Raw genomic sequence first — 19,794 nt, forward strand, 5'->3', positions numbered from 1 at the left:
TGCTGCCTCCCCCACTTCCCCACTTCCCCTAGGCTTCCTCCAACAACTGCATGCCAGCAGAGATAAACCCCTGCCTTCCTGCTGCCACCCCACAGAGTGATCTAATAATAAGGATCTAAGCATAATCATAACAATTAATAATAAGGTCTAAAGCAGACCCCACAGGGTGATCTAATAATGAGGATCATGAATATTTACTGAGCAGGTAACTGTGACCCGCACTATGCTAGGCAACTGTATGTATGTATACTTGTATGATAACATTTATTTTTCCCCCAGACTCTGCCTGTGAGTTAGGTAGTAATACCCTCTGAGCCTACCCATCAATGGATCTTTGGGATCCATTGGATCAGTGGATCACTAAGATCCCAAAGATATAGCTACAGAATAAACAGGATAAAGGGGAAAAAAGGTCTCCTACTGTTAGATCAGTGGTCATATAGAAGGAGCATTTGAAGCCACTTTGCTGCTCCACCATTTCTCGTGCCCTCACCTTCCTGTCTTCCAAGAGGCTATCAATGCCCTCTAGATCCTAATGCCCTCTAGGCCCTGAGGGTCCCTGAGGTCCTTCTCCTCTAAGGGGAAAGAAGTGGAGCCCCTGAGCACTGCAGATCCGACTGGGCTGTGTGCACCACATCACGGGGGAGCCTGCCACGTATCTTCAGATTGGTGGTTACTGCACAAAATCCTCCAGAATCTAGGTCCTAATTCCTTAATCTGCCCCTCTCCATATATACCCACTGTTCCAGGCATATGGAACTATTTTATATGATCCCGCAGTCAGAGAAATGAGGAGTGGTTATGTATTTACTCATATCACACAAAAACATTTTCCCTTTTGAAAAATATTTTGATTGTGAACATCACCCTTAGGAAAAAGCACATTGGTCTACACTGACCAAATTAGTGTAAACTTGGGATGTTTAGAGAGGTCACCTCACCTGCTTGAATAAGGGGAAACCATGAAGCAATGAAATTTAATATAGATAAGAGTAATTATTCCTGGAGCCTCACATTTTCATATCTTGCATGTTATTGTAAGCAAGCCTCTCACATACAATTTGAGAAGCAATACACTCTGCGTTTATGTTGTTGAGATCCCAAAGGTGCAAGTATAGAAAGAAATAAATAAAAAGGGGAAAAAACATCTCCTACTGTTTGGAGAATGGTTTCTGGGGCTTAGAATAAAACTTTCAGTAATAGCAGCATGCACGCATTCCAGAAGTGTTGAATCTTTAAAGAACTCAGGTGGAAAGCATAGTAATCAGCTCTGGAGAAGTGCCAGCTGACTTAGAAAGTGGCTCAACGGATGATGACGGAAGACACTGAAGGCATATAGGAAACTTTAAAAATTGTTTTCATAGACATATGCAAGTACAAAAGAAGTAATATAATTTTACAATAACACTTTTATTATTATTTGGAATATGCACGTCAAATGAAAGCCCAAAATGTAAACATTCTCAAGTCAGTCATTGACTGTTTCACCCACATTTTTAAAAGTTGATGCATCTGAGTTAGTCAAATAATTTTCACTGGATATGGGCATACCTAGAGCTCATGCTCTTCTCTGGACACATTCCGCCTCATGCCTCAGTGTCTTTTTCCCTGTTAATTCCCCTGCCAATGACTCCTTCTTCAAATTCTTCCCCTGCTAACTTCTGATGCACTTTATTTTATTTTTATTTATTTATTTATTTTTGAGATGGATTCTCACCCTGTCGCCCATGCTGGAATGCAATGGCATGATCTCAGCTCACTGCAACCTCTGCCTCCTGAGTTCAAGCGATTCTCCTGCCTCAGCCTCCCAAGTAGCTGGGATTACAGGCGCATACTACCACACCCAGCTAATTTGTTGTACCTTTAGTAGAGACAGGGTTTCACCATGTTGGCCAGGCAGGTCTTGAACTCCTGGCCTCATGATCCACCCGCCTTGGCCTCCCAAAGTGCTGGGATTACAGATGTCAGCCACCGCACCCGGCTCTACATGCACTTTAAAACCAGGACAAACATCTCCTTCTTCAAGAAGCCATGATAATGAAACCACGCTGGGTTAGCGAGCCCCCTCTGAGCCCACATGTGCCCTGAGCTACCCTCTCTCCTAGCACTCATCTGCTTTTTGTCTGTTGACATATCTGTTTTCCTGGCTGAACCGTGAGCCACTGGAGGTCCTGAAACACATGATATGCACTGTTGTCATCCCACAGCTCACCTTAAAATCTGACACATGTGGTAAGAAACTCAGCAGACATGCAGTATATAAAGTAATGAATGCATTGGTAATTGATTGGTAATTGATGCGTAAATGAATGAATGATTCAATGTAGAAGGTATTTTAGGAAACTTCCCTGTCCACTCAGGAAATTTCTCATAAGAACACTTCCCCATGAAAAAGGTCATAGTTTCTGAATTGTGGGTGCAACTGAATTGAGGAAGAGACTGGCTGGTATTTAGCAAGCATTTCTCTTTTCCTCCTGTGTGCCTCAGCAGACGACATGCCCCAGTCTCCCGTGTGTGACTGTCACTAGGTGTTGGTGGAAATGAATTAGCAATCTCCAGGCCTGGCCCATAAAATCCTCCCACAGGGTTCTCCACTCTCTTTTCCTTTACTTATTGTTGCACCCCAAGAATTTGGTAGAAGATTCTGAAACTAAAGGATGGAAGAGCCATGGGATTCGCACGTGACCACTGAATGGCTGTGCGGATCAGAACTCCCCACAGCAAGACTCCCATAGACCTAGTGTCCATGAGATATGAACTTTTACTGTGTTAAGCCTCCGAAATTTTGGAATCATCTGGTACCACAATGAGACTCATAATTCAAGACTGCTTAGACCTATATTGCTCTGCCGATTGAAAGTCAGTGTCTCCCGCCACTTCATTTAATGGTAAGTATTTTTTAAGTACCGATTATATGACAACTACTTCAATATAACAGTTAAGAGTCATAGAAATGGCTGGGTGCACCGGTTCTATCTTCTCTCACACCTGTAATCCCAGCACTTTGGGAGGCCGAGGCAGGTATTACAAGATCAGGAGTTCAAGACCAGCCTGGCCAACATAGTGAAACCCCATCTCTACTAAAAATATACAAAACAAAATTAGTCGGGCATGGTGGTGCATCCCTGTAGTCCCAGCTACTCGGGAGGCTGAGGCAGGAGAATCACTTGAACCCAGGAGGTCGAGGTTGCAGTGAGCTGAGATCGCACCACTGCACTCCAGCTTGGGCAACAGAGTAAGATTTCGAAAAAAAAAAAAAAGTCCTAGAACCTTTAGTCAAATGGAACGCGATGAGCTGAGAAACATGGAAGTGGATTGAAGTAACCGGAGATGCTTATAATCAATTTTTCCACGTTCTCTTTCTAACGGCAACTTGCAGCACCCACGGTTTTCTTGGACAAGCACTCACCTTGGTTCCTAGGGTTCCAGGGAGTCCAGGTGATCCACGGAGTCCCTGGAGAAATAAATAATACAAGGACAATCATGGAGCTGAGAGTGAACACTGACCCATCCACCACGTGCCAGGCTGACTGCATCCTCTGCTGGGGACCCAGAGATAGGTGAGACTCACTATGACCTGACTTGCACAAAAGAAACAGAATCTGGTTTTGAGCCACAAGGCCCTGGATATGAATTCCAACTCTGCCTCCTACTGCCTCTGTGTGGCCTTCAGGAAATCTCTTAGCCTCTCTCAGTTTGCTTTCCCATTGAAGAGCCTTATTGTATAGACTTGCACAAGTAAGGGGCAAGGCCTCTTTTCAAAGCAGGCTTTGAAACCTTCACTTCAGGCTGAAGGGCTTTGGCACTCACAGCCACAATGAAAACCATGATTCTACGTTTGGAAGTCTTGGCTGAAAGCACCAGAGTAGATCAGAAGTCCTTCTTTAAGCATACCACACTTGTCCTGAGGTGTGGGGATGTGTTTGCCTGACTGTCTGTCCATGAGATGGGAGCATCTCCAGGGCGCAGACTGTCTCATCCATCTCTGTATCCCCAGCACTGGCCCAGGCTGGCATGTGGCCAGCAGTCCATGAGGTTGTGCTGCCCTAGCCTGAACCACATTGGAGTAGACTGTTGGGCCCCCGCACCACCCCTTTCCCAACCAGGCCCATTTCATTGGCCACGGTTCAATTTCTGCAAAGTCTGGCAGTTAGATTTTTTTCCTTTTCCTTCTCTAATTTTCACCTGGTTTCTACAGGCACTGGGACCCCCGACCTTCCACTTACCGGCTCTCCATCCTTCCCTTTTCCGGGTGGCCCAGGGAGCCCAGGAGCACCAGGATCTCCCCTGGGACCAACTGGCCCTGGGCTGCCTTCTTCCCCCGCTGCACCCTGGAAAGAAAAGTAGACATTTCCCAGGGTCAATTACACTCAGCACGAAGCTTTTCTATGGGGGAGCAGCTTGAGTAGGTTTGTAGGTTTCCTGGGGCTGCCCTTATGATTTTAGAAGGCCCATGCTTTCTGGGACACAGAAAGATGGACTGTATAATGTGTGTTATGGGTTACATTGTGTCCCCCAAAATTCATGTCTTGAAGTCCTAACCCCTACTACTTCAATGCACAGATGTGATTAAAGTTAGGATGAGGTCATACTGGAGTGTGACCCTCCAATGGTCCTAATCCAATATGAGTAGCGTCTTTTAAAGAAGGAAGCATTTGGACACACACGCATAGAGGCAAGACGACACAAATACACAGGGACAAGACACCGTCAATGAGCCAAGGAGAGAGGCCTGGAACAAATGCTTCCTTCACAGCCCTCAGAAGGAGCCAGCCCTGCCAACACCTTGACTGAGGACTTCCAGCCTTCAAAACTGGGAGAAAGTACATTTTGGCTGTTTAGGCCACCCAGTTCATGATACTTTGTTACTGCAGCCTCAGTCAATCAACTCAGTGCAAAACATGGAAAAGGAAAGGATGTTAGTGACGACCTCCCACCCAGTGCGGGCAAATCTATTTCCGGTGCATCTCTTACAGATCGGCCCTCATTTCTGCTTGAACTCCTCTGGGAGCGGAGACCTCACCACCGCTCCACACTGGGCATTCCTTTGTCAGGCAGCTCTGTTATGCAACATTTCTTTATACTCAGCCTTCTCTGAAATCTTCCCAACATTGGACACTAAGTCTGTTCCCTGGAACCCTGTAGATACAATCCAATCCCTCTTACAGTTAGGTTTTCAACTATAAGAACAGAGCCTAAAGCTGCAATGGAGAGAGCAAGAGAGAGAGTGAGTGACAGTGCTAGCATGGGCACCGGGGTCGGCTTGAGGACCTGGGCTTTGAGCTTGCTCCAGGCCAGTGCTCATCTTCTCTGACGACAGGGCTCTGAACAGCCCTTGTGGCGGCCCTGACTGTGGAACACTGGGTTGAGCCCCGCGAACCAGACGGACTCCTTTCCCCAGACTGGGCTGCCCTGGGTGGAAGCTGCAATCACAGCGTTTCGAGACATTCTCAGATGGAGCAGAGGTAAGATGAGCCAAGGAAGTGCAAAGCAAGGATGGAGAGGGCCTCTCTCCAAGCCTGGAGCAGGATCAGCTTCCCTAGCCGCAGGCCAGCCCCTGGGCATGGTGTGAGAGGGAAAAAGTATGCTGTGATGTCCGGGATTTTTACCACTTTGCAGAGCCCTGGAGGTTCCTTTCCAAATCCCGGGCCCGGCCCTCAGCCGGGGCTTCTGCTCAGCCAAGGAAAGGCGTTTGGCTCCCTCTAGAGGCTGGATGTGGCAATAGCCCACTGATTTCTGGTTTCTGAACATGCACCTGTTAGTCCTCCTAAGAGGCCATCCCCTTCCAGGTTACCAATGTCCTACTTATAATGTGCCGTCCTTCAGACATGGTATAATTAAGGAATACCAGATGAATCCAGATGTTTTTCCTTTGCTTAATCTAGGCAGTCTGAAATGGCATTATCTTCTTTTCAAAAAATGAATGTTTGTACCTGTATTACATAAGGGTTGCTATTATTATTATTTATTATTATTATTAGTTGAAATGGAATCTCACTCTGTCACCCAGACTAGAGTGCAGTGATGTGATCTCAGCTCAAGGCAACCTCCGCTTCCCAGGTTCAAGCGATTCTTGTGCCTCAGCTTCCCAAGTAGCTGGGATTACAGGCATGTGCCACCATACCCAACTAATTTTTGTATTTTTAGTAGAGATGGGGTTTCACCATGTTGGCCAGGCCCGTCATGAACTCCTGACCTCAAGTGACCTGCCCGCCTTGGCCTCCGAAAGTACTGGGATTGCAGGCATGAGCCACCACGCCCGGCCCATAGGGTTATTATTAAGCCTATGATCAACACTCCAAAAACCCAAGAGAGTTTTCATAGATGTGTTGATCATTTTTCTCTGCACTAAGTTCTTTTTTTCTGGGAGACGTGTATCTTAAAATTGAACCTTCCTGCAAAAAGGCAAATGACATCTCCTCTTGTTAAATTATGCAAAAACATAAGAACTGAAGTGATTCTTTAAAAGGCACCAAGTAGATGAACTTGAACTTGAAAGAATTCATGTTAAGAAGTTTGGCCAGGTGTGTGCTAGGAGGGACCTCTGTGGACAATCCATGCCCCAATGTCGTCTCTTCCTGTCCATGGATATTAGTGTGATCTGCTCACACAGGGAGGGCAGGACACAACCACATGGTACCCTTGTCACCTGTTATCTGCTGAGTCCTTTGCGCATGACTCCCCAATTCCTCAGCTAATCCTCACAAGCTATGATCAATGTGGCATCACCCTCATTTTACAGATGAGAAAATCCAGGTTCAAAGAAGGTGCGCTTTATTTAGATCAGGTTTCTCAACCTTGGCACTATTGACCTTCAGGGAGGATCGTTCTTATAAGGGGAATGTCTTATGTGCTGTGAGGTTTTTAGCAGGTTCTCTGGTCTCTACCCACTGATGCCAGGAGCAGTTACTCCCCTTAGTGGTGACAAGAAAAAATATCTCCCTGGGTAAAAACCGCCTGTTGAGAAGCACTTTTGTCACCCTAGCTTATATCAATGCATCTAGGGCAAGAGAGCTGGCATTTGACTCAGGTCCAAATGCTGAATCATTCAAATGAGTACGTCTGATTTCCTGAGCCCTGGCTCAGTGTCACCAATTAACCTCAGAGACATTTCCTAAGGTGCTATGTCAGAGAAATGCAGAATGGAATTTAAAAGGGTGTAGATTCTCCTCCTTGGCCTCTGGGTTTTTTTTTTTAAATTGGCGTGGGAACATGTGTCTCTCTTATTAATAATTAAAATCTCAGGCTGGGTTCAGTGGCTCACACCTGTAATCCCAGCACTTTGGGAGGCCAAGGCGGGTGGATCACTTGAGTCCAGGAGTTTGAGACCAGCCTGAGCAACATGGTAAAACCCCGTCTCTGCAAAAAATACAAAAATTAGCCAGGCATGGTGGTGCACACCTGTAATCCCAGCTACTCAGGAGGCTGAGGCATGAGAATTGCTTGAACCCGGGAGGCAGAGGTTGTAGTGAGTGGAAATCACACCACTGCACTCCAGCCTCAGTGGCAGAGTGAGACCCTGTCTCAAGAAAAAAAATCTCATAGCTTTGGAAGGTTTACGTGTGTGAGCATAGGTGTAGAATGGATAAGTTGGTGCACTGAATTGAGAGAAAACAGGATTTGGAGTCAGACAGACCTAGCTCTGTAGTTCATTTGCTATGAGACGCAGGGCAAACTAGTTAACTTCACAGAGCCTCAGTCTCCACATCTGTCGAATGGGCACTTGTCTGATTCTCAGGTCTGTTGTAAGGAATAAATGAGCCAATGGGATGGCACGGTCTTCCTCTCCCTCCTACTTAGTAAACCCCTTCTGATTGCTGGTTCCTAAACCAGGCCCGAGCAGAGTGAGCTGCTCCTTCAGTGCCTGTAAGAAGTTAAGGATATTCGCTTGTGTGCTGAGAGATCATATTGGTCTTACCTTCTCACCACGCTCCCCATCTTTCCCAGGGGGGCCTCTGAGGCCAGGAACACCCTGTGGCAAGGAAGATTACGGACATGGTGAATTTAAAGATGACTGGTCACTCTTGGTGGCTCGTGACCCCCAGGGAAGAATCATCAGGTCCCCCTGAAGTCAACGACTACAGCTCCCACCCAATTCCCATCCTTTATTTAAATTCCCCAAAGCTCCACCTCCTCCCTGCCCATGACTGCTGCTCTCCCGGGGGGGCCTGGCCTTGTAAGAGTGCACATCAGAGCTCTTAACAGCAGGCATGGTCTGCTAGAAGCTTTGCCGCCTGCTCTGGGCTGTGAACTCTCAGAAGGCATGGCCTGGCACAGTGAACACTCTGGGAAGATGAGGATGGCCTTAAGAACCCAGCCTTAGCATTGGGGCATCTGCTCCAACAGTGTCTTTGGAGTCCCCCAAAGGTTGACTTTGAGACATGGTTTAAGTGCAAGTGTCCCATGGATGCAATAGTAGGGAAACAGAGAAGCAAAAAGGGGAGAATACTCATGCCTGTAATCCCAGCACTCTGCGAGGCCAAGGCGGACGGATCACTTGAGGTCAGGAGTTCAAGACCAGCCTGGCCAACATGGTGAAACCCCATCTCCACTAAAATACAAAAATTAGCTGGGCATGGAAGCACGCCCCTGTAATCCCAGCTACTTGGGAAGCTGAGGCAGGAGAATCACTTGAACCCAGGAGGCGGAGGTTGTAGTGAGCCAAGATCATGCCACTGCACCCCAGCCTGGGTGACAGAGCTAAACTCCACCTCAAAAAAGAAAAATAAAAATAAATAAAGCAGGGGAGAACAGGCAGCAAGAAATACACTTGCTGGCCACTGGAGCTCTGTCCTGCTGTGACTCTGGGATCCTGTGCAGGACGTACCCTCAGAGCGACGACAGCTGAGGACAAGCGATCTGAGCTATTCTGCTGGTGGTGCTGCTGGCCAACCATCACGTGGCTCAACAACATACTCTTTAGAGGCCAGAGAAGACTCCCAGCCAGAAGAATGCAGGCTGGGCTGAAGGAAGCCTCCATGTAAAATAATAATATTCCTCCAGCAGGGTTGCTGTGTGGATTAAATGAATGAACACATATTCCTCCAGCAAGGTTGCTGTGCAGAGTAAATGAATGAACACATGTAATGTGCTTAGTACCATGCCTAGCATGTATAAAGGCTCAGTCCTCTAAGCTACTATGCTTATTACCTACAAAGGCTTGATGAAGAAACAAGACTGACCTAAACCTATTGTAGGGAAAAATGCTTTGTTGCCCTTGACTAGATGTCATGGAGTGTTTTGTTGAACAATGTTCAAGTCTAAATTGGTGTTTATGGTGAATCTTAAAGCTGGTCCTTTAGCGGACACCTTGGGCCTCGACATGGAAAAGGCAGAATCTCATCAGGCCAAAAAAGATGCAACCCTAAAGGTGAAGCAGCCAAGCTATTGTCTCCATTTTGCAGATGAACTAGCCGAGACCACAAGGAGGGGCTTGCCAAGATGGTCATGTCAATTAATAAAAGAGCTGGATTCGAATCCAGGTCTCCCAATAGCCGTCAGGGGACCTTTGACTTCTTTAGGTTCATTTTCTTTCTTCTGAAGCAAACTAGGGTGTTGATTCCAACACCAGTGAAATGTACAGACTTTCTGCAGATGCCAACAGCTGCATTTACCCTCTGGATAGCTGACGAGTTGCCTAGGGCTCAGGTGTGTGAACTTTCTGGGTGGTCTATGTCAGGACAGCAGTGTCTCCATCTGGAAAATGGGAGTAAGGATCCTCCCCTTACTCCCATGTATCCTACGCCTCTGGCTTTTGGGGAGGATACATTAACTAGCTTGGTGGCTGGGCCGTGCATATGCCCTGTCCCAATTACTCACCACACTTCCTGGAGGGCCACTGGGACCGGGGGGACCGACATGTCCAGGAGCACCCTGTTCAGAGACAGAAGTTTAGAAAGGCCAAACGCACTGATTAGAAGTAGTTGCCCCAACTCTCTCTGCAAGCCTCCCTCATACTCAATTCACCGCGATGTGCTGGAACTGCTGCTGACCTGACAGCCCCTGCAGACGTGAACCTCCTCTCCGGAGGGCCGTGGTGTCCCAAGCACCAAGCCTCAGGTGAGTGGGCGTCTGGCACAGAGGTGAGAGGCAGGAGGGCAGGAGGACTCTGGAAGTTCCTTAGAGCTAAGGCACAGGGGTGTGGAGGAGCCTGGGTGTGGGCAGAGAAGGGCTGGGACCTAACCACAGAAGAGGATCTCAGGTGAGGTTTGGCCTTATCCTAAGTGCATGAGGAAAAGGAAACATTGAAAATGGAACGGTTCAGATCTCAGTTGCATATGTGTGTGTATGTGTGCACGTGCGTGTGTGCATGTTTGTGGACATGTATGTGTGTGTGCGTGTGTGCATGTTTGTGGAGGTGTGTGTATGCACGTGCATGTGTGCATGTTTGTGGAGGTGTGTGTATGTGTGCACGTCCGTGTGTGCATGTTTGTGAAGGTGTATGGGTGTACGTCCGTGTGTGCATGTTTGTGGAGGTGTATGCATACGCGTGCATTTGTGAAGGTGTGTGTGTGCGTGTGTGCATGTTTGTGGAGGTGTGTATATGTGTACACGTGTGTGTGTGCATGTTTGTGGAGGGGTATGTGTGTACGTGTGTGCATGTTTGTGGAGGTGTGTATATGTGTACATGTGCGTGTGCATGTTTGTGGAGGTGTATGTGTGTACGTGTGTGTGTATGTGGAGGTGTATGTGTGGAGGTGTGTGTGCACGTGCATGTGTGCATGTTGTGGGAGTGTGTGCATGTTTGTGGACGTGTGTATGTGTGCACGTGTGTGCGTGTTTGTGGACGTGTGTGTGCCTGTGTGCATGTTTGTGGATGTGTGTGCATGTGTGCATGTTTGTGGACGTGTGTGTGCATGCGCATGCGTGTGTGCATGTTTGTGGATGTGTGTGTATGTGTGCGTGTGTGCATGTTTGTGGAGGTGTGCGTGTGTGTGCGTGTGTGCATGTTTGTGGAGGTGTGTGTGTACGTGCACATGCGAGTATGTTTGTGGAGGTGTGTGTGCACGCCTGCGTGAGTGCATGTTTGTGGAGATGTGTGTGCGTGCATGCGCATGCGTGTGTGCATGTTTGTGGAGGTGTGTCTGCGTGTGCATGTGTGTATGTTTCTGGAGGTGAGTGTGCACGCCTGCATGTGTGCATGTTTGTGGAGATGTGTGCGTGCGTGTGTGCATGTTTGTGGAGGTGTGTGTGTGTGCGTGCATGTTTGTGGAGGTGTGCGTGTGTGCACATGCGTGTGTGCATGTTTGTGGGTGTGTGTGTGTGTTGGCTTTGACTGGAAAATCAGGTAAGAAGTGGATTTGAACTAGAACTTGACGGCTGGGCAATGATCCATGAAAGGAGATGTGGGTGAGGACATTCCAGGTGGGTCAACATTATGGGCGCGGGGAAACAGGGAACTCTCACGGCCCTCGAGGCTGCCCATGTTTCTTCCAGGCCTCGTTCCCCACTGTCCCTGGGTTTTGTGCATCTCCAGGGTCAGGACTCATGGAAAACACTCGCAGCCTCCTCCTTGCCTACACTCTGCTTCCATTCCCCTCCAGGGCGGGCTGGAACCAGGGCTCTCTCCACAAGCAGGGAGGAGCTGCTGTCTGTCCCCGCTGTGGCATCCACACTGGTCACTACCTTGGCAGACCCAGTTCTGACCTGACCATACGCATGGTGGCCTGGTCATATCAGCACCCTCTAGCTGGTACAGGCCACCTGGTGGTGGTGCTAGGAGCAGACCAGACGTGTGCTGCTGCTGCTCCTCTTGCCACCACCACTCCCGAGAGACCCAGGGATGAGTCAGCCCGTCCTGCCTCCCACCAGCTCCACAGTCCAGCCTGAGCTCTCTGGCTCCGCACCATGAGACAGAGCCCGAATGAGCTCCAGGAACAAGTGCCAGCCCCACGGGGATCAAATACACCCTGGATCTGGCCCCAAGGATGGGTGAGCCAGGAGCAGCTGAGAAGTGTGCATAGAGATGTCTGTGTGTTTTCCTGGCTGCATCTGTGTGTTTGGGGCTGTGTGTGTGTGTGTGTGTGTGTGTACATGTGTGCATGCATGTATTATAGGATGTGTGTTCTCTGGTTTGTAGAGTACGTGTACGTGGTTGTGCATGTAAGCACACTTCTTGGAGTAACAACCTCACCTGCGAGGGGAGGTCTGTGTGTGTCTCATCCACATGTGCATAGAAAGAGATTTCTTTCATTCGCTGGGCATGTGGACAAAGTCAAGAAATGCTACGAAGGTGGTGGAGGCCAGAACCTCTCTCCGTGCGGACTCCAACCAACCACTCAAGTGTGGGTGAACCTTCTGGGCCACGTCCTCCTAGCTAGCCCAGAGCTGTGAGCCATAGAGCAGAGCAGACACTGGGCAGGGCCTCCCTCCGGGGCTCCCCCACGAGGCAGGCCGATCACAGGGACTCACGGGGTTTCCAGCTGCTCCAGGAGCCCCATGTGCACCTTCCTGTCCCTTGGCACCCTAAACAGGAAATAAAAGAGGGGCGGGGGTAAGACACCCTCAGTGATGCTGTTTCCCCTCACAGCAGGGAGGTCTCCGGAATACCGTGCTCATCAGAAGCATTATTCCAAACTGAAGGGGCCCGGGAGCACCGTCTAAAAGGTGAAGAAAATCACTACTTCCTGGCCCTCTGTTGGAGATGGTCATATCGCGATTTCATTCCATCCTCACCACCTACCCAGGGTATAGGGGTCAGCACCGACCCTCTGTAGAAATGTCGCTCAGAGGGGCTCACACAGCCAGGCAGGGTCCCCAGTCACCCCAGCAGGATCTCCTACCATAGCACAGAGTCTCCCAGAGAACCGAGATCCAGTGCAGAGGCGAACACCAAGCAAAATGACAAAATCAAAGCACTAACATGTACCAGGTGTCACTTAAACCAGCACTGCCACTCCATGGCTGGGATCCATTTCCTGTTCTGCAAATCCTCTGGGAACCAAGGTGCCCCCTATGTGCAGAGGCCCTTGCTCTCCAGATACCGCTGAGCAGGAGAAGGGAGAGCACGGCAGAAACCTGCAGCTCACCTACACCAACCCTTCAGTGACAGAGTAGGGACATCCAGGGGTACAGAGGTGGGGCCTGGCCCCATGGCTGTGTCTGGGGCGTTTAGTGAGGGCCACTCAGCCTCTGCAGCACATTGGGGCTGCTCTGCCCAGCGTCTACTCCCAAAATGCCAGGGGAGAGAACTGGGGAGGGTGGCCTGGAGCGAGAGAGTATGGCTGGGATCTCCAAGTCTCTGAGCCAGCAGGGGAAGGGATGGTTTTCTTACCGGTGGTCCAGCGGGTCCCCGAGGCCCCAATTCTCCAGGACGGCCCTGCAGTCCCTGTAAGCACACAAGTTGCCATGAACCAGCTCATCCTCCTGGTTCTGAGCAGATGGGCGGATGGGGCAGGGACGTTGCAATGGGTATAATTTGAGATCCAAGGAGGGGACGTAGCTAGCGTCCTGAGGAGAAGAAAGGGCTGCCTCCCATTCAGTGTGGCTCCTGGGTGTGCAATGCACGGTGCAGATCTACAGCTGGTCAGCCTTTGGAGTCCGGGTCTCCAGGTAACCAGCCCTGCGGGGGAAGGGGACACAAGAGACTCACCGGTTCCCCAGGCAGGCCTGGATCGCCCTTCTCTCCTTTGGGCCCTTGTTCTCCCTGTTGGTGAGAAGCACAGGGTAGAGTGGACTTCAGGGAGAACTGCCCCCTCGTCACAGGGTACATGTCCCCAGCTCCGGACACACAGGCCACCTCCAGTCCTGTGTATCACCTGATAGGTCCCCACCCCCAAAGGCTGTTCCCTCTGCCTGGGGGTTCTTCCCTCCTACTCCCCAGGACTGATTCTGACTCATCTTTCAGGTCGGGAATCACTTCTTCCGGGAAGCTGAACCCCAAAATGGGCCCAACCCTCCTGTTACAGCAGGTCAGTGTACTGTGCCTTTCTCCTCCTGAGCCCTGTTATGGCCGCAGTTTTACACTTAGTTGTGTGTTTTGATTCATGTCCCCTCCAGCTCAGAGCCTGGCACGTGGTAGATCATCAGTGAATGATGGAAAGAGTTTTGAGAGGAGGAAGGGTCTTTAAGGGCCCCTGGCCCAAACACTATTTTTTCTCCCTCTCTTTCTCTCTCTCCCTCCCTTCCTCTCTCTCTTTCTAGTAGAGATGGGGTCTCATTATACTGCCCAGACCTTTCTTGAAATCCTGGGCTCAAGCGATCCTCCCTGCACAGCCTCCTGTGTACCTGCCTTCTGGAACTACAGGTCCTCACCATCGTGCCTGGCTCCAACCCCTTTCTAGATAGAGAAGCTGGGGAGGGGTGCTTAACTAAGGGAACCCAGACCTTTGGGGACAGACTGGGGGTTGAACCCTAGACTCTGGGTGGTCAGAATGGTGTGTCTAACTTTTGCTGAAGAAAGGATGAGACACAGGCTGGACAGGCAGTACCCTGGGTGGGCCCAGTATGGAATGATCCAAGATGGGGCAGGCTCACTTCCAGGGAGCCACATCCAGGGTGCCCAACACATCTCCCAGGAGGGTTGAAGGGACATGTGATCCTCAGCCTGCAATTCATATGGAACAAGGAGAAGATGAGCAGATGGGGGACTACAGTGAGGACAGCTTTCCAAGGGCTCAAGGGCGTATCTTTCCACAGCTGAAGGGCCACTGTGCAGGAGAGGAGTGGGGCCAGTGGACCAGTGTGGACACAGTCTCAGCCTCAGACTCATACAGCCTGTCTTGGGAGCCCTGGCCCTCTAACTTATTGGCCATATAAACTTGGGCAAAGTAGTTACCCATACGGACCCCATATGACTTTTGCAGTTTCCATATCTGCAAAATAAAGAGGTGGTCCCCTTTTCACATAGGGTGAAGGTCAATGGTACAGAGAAGGTGCAGCAGAGGCAAGACATCAAAGAGAAACAGCACAGGTTTGCAGAGTTCTCCAGGACGGCAGATAACAACCAGAGCACGTGTACCCAGAAAGGCAGGATGCAACCCTTCTCAAGGAGCAGAACCTGCTACTGTCCCAAATCCCCACAGCCTGCTTAGGGGGACATCGGGCTCCCCTGCCACAGATAAGCCCAAGGAGAGCTGGGATGAGCATCTGCCTTGGGTGTAGAAGGGAGTCCTGCATGGATGAGGTGTTTGCAAGACACGGCTTTAGAGAGCAGTAGATGAAGGGAGGACCCTGGATGCATCTGGAAGAAAGAGTCTAATGTCTACATTAGAGAACCTGAGGTTGGCTAGTTCTAACCTTTACTTGGTGGAGAAATCAGCATAGAAAGACACTATCTACTAAGGGTTTCATGCTACTTTCTCTCTCTATGCCTCTGCAAATGTTAGAGGCCTTGCAGCCATGGTTTCTACCTGCCCTCCCTTCCCAAGCCTCTCTCTGATACGGCAGTTGGAGACCGCATGGCCTGCGGCTGTCTTCCTCACTCAGCATCACCTATTGCATGGAACCGACATGGTCTACCTCGTAGAGCTGTGACCTGGATTCAGTGAGATTGCGTTTGCAAAGTGTTTCACAGTGACCAATACAGAGGAGGTTTCAACGGATGCCAGCTCATTCCTCTGCCTAGAATCTCCATTGCCATTGAGCTCAGAAGGAGACATGTCTAGCCCCATTCACCACAGACAATAATACCATTATTTCTAGCATGTTTTCCTCCTAGAAAACTACCCATGGTGGGGATTTGCAAGTCTTTTTCTGGTCCTCCAGTCATTGGCAACACAATTCATAAAGACAAAAGGGCTTATGGGATTGTTTCAGGAGACACACAGGGAAGACATTTGTACAGTCTTCTTCCAGTGTTGGTGAACGGGACTGCAGTGGCAGGAAGACAAAGTGAGGACCTACAGAGGGTCAGAAAGGGCCAGAGAAGGACTCCAGATGCTCAAGAGATTCCTGCCCCAGAGCCTAGGAGTCAGGAGGCAGCACCTTCCCTCCAGGGGCCCCCTGGAAAGGCTCTGTCAGTAGCTGTTGAATGTGTAAGTTTGGCTGGCTTCCATCTCCTCCCCACTGCCCCCTGGTGACCTCAGCCAAGTTAAACACCATCTCTGGGACTCATGATCATCTCTGCAGGCTTTGGTCATTGCCTGGGCATCCTGAAGCCTCCTTAGCAGGGTGAGGGGGTAGAATCAGGCCGGTTGGACAGAGCCTTCCTAAGATAACTGCTTTGGAACAACTGATGAGCCTCAAGTTACAAAACCCTGCTTGAGCTCTCCACTGTAACTTCCCCAAGCACCAAGCTGCCTGTCCCTCCTTCCTCCAGCAAAGGTTCTGACATCTGCAGACCCCAGGGATATGCACACCATCAAACAGCCTGCTCTGTCCTCTGCAAACCACCATCACCCTGTCACCTCATCAGGTGCAGCCACCAGCCATCCCCAGGAGCCTCCTCAGTCCCAGAGAGGGTGACAAAATGAGTCGGGCTTCTCCCTCCACCCCCTCATCTCCTTTCCATTCTCTTCCTTCATTATGCGGCAGACCTTAACACCCCTCTAAATTGCTCTCTCCCCAGCCTCTTCCTGCACTGCAGGGGCTCAAAGGCATGTGCCTGAGCAGAGCAGGGAGAAGTCAAACAGAATAACACTTTCCAAATCCATCAATACAAACATGGGTTGCCATGGCGACGAAACCAGTCCCGGGGAGACTCAGGCAATTGCCCACAATGAAACTTTTTTTTTCCATAGACATAATTTCCTTGTTTGCATCTGAGAGTGCTTCCTGGCTCCCAGGCTCCCGCAGCAATGCAGAGCCTGCAGGAAGGATGTCAGTGCTGGGACTCAAGGTGGAGGGCGGCACAGGCCCCTCATGTGCCTTCCCAGTGGAATGCTCTGGAAGTTGTGTTTTTACAGAGCAATTCCTTTAAGGAGAGGCTGGACATGTAGGCTTGTCTCAACCCTGAGGGGCTCAGGGTGGACCTGAGGGAGGGAGGCCCACAGATGTCAGGGGCAGGGGGAGGCAATACATGGAGGTGGTCCAGGAAAGGCAGGCGACCAGTGGAAGGGACAGGCAGTGTGATGGGAAGCCCCTTGCACAGGACAGCCAGCTGGAACTGAAGCAACAGCGGTACAGACGCTCCATCCAGTGCGCTATGGCTGACACACTAGCCCCTAATTCCTATCTCGCTGGTAGGGCCTTCTTGGCAAGTTCCCTAGCACCTCTGAGCTGCAGGACCATCACCTGTAAGATGGACACAGGTGCCACTCCCTCAAGGCTATTAGGAGGCTTGGTTGCAGCAGTGCCAGGAAAACGCCCGGAGCTGAGCTGCTGCATGGGGTGCTCTGTCCTTCCAAGCCCCTCTCTGGGAGAGCAGGTGAGAAGACAGGGTGGCAGAAAGGTAAGGGAGTTCCTCATGCAGTGAGCGACAGCCCTACAGGTGAGGGAGGTGCTGCCTCCTCATGCAGTGAGTGCTGCCATGCAGGTGAGAGAGGTGCTGTGTCCCTCATGCAGTGAGTACCTGCCATGCAGGTGAGAGAGGTGCGGTGTTCCTCATGCAGTGAGTACCCGCCCTGCAGGTGAGAGAGGTGTGGTGTCCTCATGCAGTGAGTACCCGCCCTGCAGGTGAGGGAGGTGCTGTGTCCTCATGCAGTGAGTGCCTGTCTCTGCCAGAGCGGAGCAGAGTTCTAAATGTTTTATGTAAAGTGCAAATATCCTGTTATTTGCATTTAATCCTGAAGGTGTATTTTTATTGTCCCAATTTTATAATTGAGAAAACTAGGTCTCAGCGAAGAAACAGAAGGAACATTTTCCAGGACAGGTGGGCAGTGAGGCAGTGCCCTCTAGTGGTTGACAGCTCAGTGACAAGAGGGCTCCTTTAACATCAGGGCCTTCTCTCCCTTCAGGAAAGGCTCACAGCCAGAGCCCTGTGCACCTGCTCTTTCCCGCAGACGCCTCTCACCCACTTCTCCCTAAGTCCGTGCTGCCCTAGGATGCCCCCATCTCCCCATTATGCTTCCCAAGCACAAAATCCTTCCTTCTCCTGCAGTGATTTTAGCACCTGACTCAGTCTGTCTACCTGCTTCCTTCTTTTGCATCACACGCAGGATTCTTTTAAGCTTTTAAAATGGAATCGACTTAATATTGAATAAATGAAGATAGCAACAGCTGAAATGGACATCTACCTCAGCCTCTCAGCTGTCCCGCAGGTCAAGCCCTAATAGCAGAAGGACTGCATCAAAAGCAGCAAAAGAAACAATGGCATGTTTTCTGACTTCAGCCAACAGCATAAAGAGATCCTGAAAACACCTATTTTCTGAAGAGCCATTCATGAAAAGAGAGGAAAAAGGTTTCTAGACATTGCAGTGCTAAGCTTTATTTCCTGCCAAGTGTTTTTTTTGTGTGGAAGTAGCCAGCATCACTCTCTGTCCATCTGGCACACCCCAGGCTACAACTCAGGTTCCAGTCCACAGAACAGCCTGAGAATGGGGTCCCCTCTTGACACCCCTATCTCTGGTCTCCTTCACTGCCAGCATCCATGGGGAACATCTTTGCCTCTCTCTGACTCTCATGTTCTGGCATCTCAAATAATTCTGTTCTCCTCAAAACCACCAGCTACTCTCTGTGTTACTGAAGAATTAACTTTTCCCAGAGAGGCCTGGCCTTTGCTCTTAGCTATGAGAGGTGACTTCTAGGCCCCTGGAATGTCCTACCTGACCCTGGAGCCAGCTCCCTGCAAGGCCCTTTCTCCACCTGTTTTCAGGACAAGCCCAGCAGCCCAGATCCCTGACAGTGATAAACGCGATGGGGCTGAGTCCTCACCCCACCCAGTCCAGGCTCCCAGGCCACACTGGACATTGCCCTCCAGGCCAAGGCACGCTGGGCACCCCGAGGCACTGCTGCTACTTACGGGCATCCGTGGATGTGGTGTAAACAGGGATGTCTGAAAAGGAAACCGCAGAGATTAGAAAGATGGGCATCAAGGAACCCAGTGTTTCATTTTTAAAACCTGCCTTGGAGAGATTTACAAGTGAAAGAATACAGCCCCAAAGCTGCCTGGAACGATTATTGGTTTTGACAATTAGATTCACATCTTTCTTTAAAATCCCTGGCTATTTATTTATTAAGGCAGAAATGCATAGTGGTTAGATTCCGGAGCCCTGGAGGCACAAGACCTGAGCTCCAAACCCTGTGTGACCTTGGACATGTCTCCTCAGCTTCTATGTCCCCATCGGTAAAACGGGAAAGAAACATTCTTCCCTGCAGGTGTCCATAAGAGCTCTGCCAGGACACTGGATTCATGTCACAATGTCTCCTTTTCACTACTGCCATCTGCTGGGCATCAGGCAGGGATGCAGGTGCGTAGTAGACAAGGTTGGGGAGAGTAGGAGAGGAGGGGAAATCCCTGCTTGACAGCGCCCAGGCTACAAAGACTCTGGCGGACTGGCCCCTGCAGGCTCCTTCAGCCTGGCCACCCCCACCTAGGCTGTGTTTAAGGCTAGGTCGGGCGCGGTGGCTCACGCCTGAAATCCCAGCACTTTGGGAGGCCAAGGCGGGCGGATCACGAGGTCAGGAGATTGAGACCGCCCTGGCTAACACGTTGAAACCCAGTCTCTACTAAAAAATACAAAAAATTGTATTTTTTGTCCGGCGTGATGCCGGACGCCTGTAGTCCCAGCTACTCGGGAGGCTGAGGCAGGAGAATGGCAAGAACCCAGGAGGCGGAGCTTGCAGTGAGCCCAGATCGCGCCACTGCACTCCAGCCTGGGCGACAGAGCGAGACTCCGTCTCAAAAAAAAAAAAAAAAAAAAAGGCTTCCCAGGTGTCATGCTTTCTCCAGCTTCAAAGCTTTTGCAAATACTGTTC

General features: G+C 50.2%; 1 protein-coding gene across 1 annotated transcript in view; it reads right to left on the reverse strand.

Moving 5' to 3' along the window:
• Positions 1–19,794, reverse strand: part of COL22A1 (collagen type XXII alpha 1 chain) — a 326,388-nt gene that overhangs the window by 92,800 nt on the left and 213,794 nt on the right. Inside the window, exons 32-39 of the mRNA XM_008972890.2 lie at positions 18,839–18,871; positions 13,592–13,645; positions 13,274–13,327; positions 12,412–12,465; positions 9,820–9,873; positions 7,919–7,972; positions 4,227–4,331; positions 3,410–3,454 (exon numbers count right to left, since the gene is read on the reverse strand). Of these exons, the coding sequence (XP_008971138.2) occupies positions 3,410–3,454; positions 4,227–4,331; positions 7,919–7,972; positions 9,820–9,873; positions 12,412–12,465; positions 13,274–13,327; positions 13,592–13,645; positions 18,839–18,871 (453 nt within the window). The remainder of the gene's footprint in view (positions 1–3,409; positions 3,455–4,226; positions 4,332–7,918; positions 7,973–9,819; positions 9,874–12,411; positions 12,466–13,273; positions 13,328–13,591; positions 13,646–18,838; positions 18,872–19,794) is intronic.

The sequence above is a fragment of the Pan paniscus genome, chromosome 7, assembly GCF_029289425.2.
Source record: "Pan paniscus chromosome 7, NHGRI_mPanPan1-v2.0_pri, whole genome shotgun sequence".
Lineage (NCBI taxonomy): Eukaryota > Metazoa > Chordata > Mammalia > Primates > Hominidae > Pan > Pan paniscus.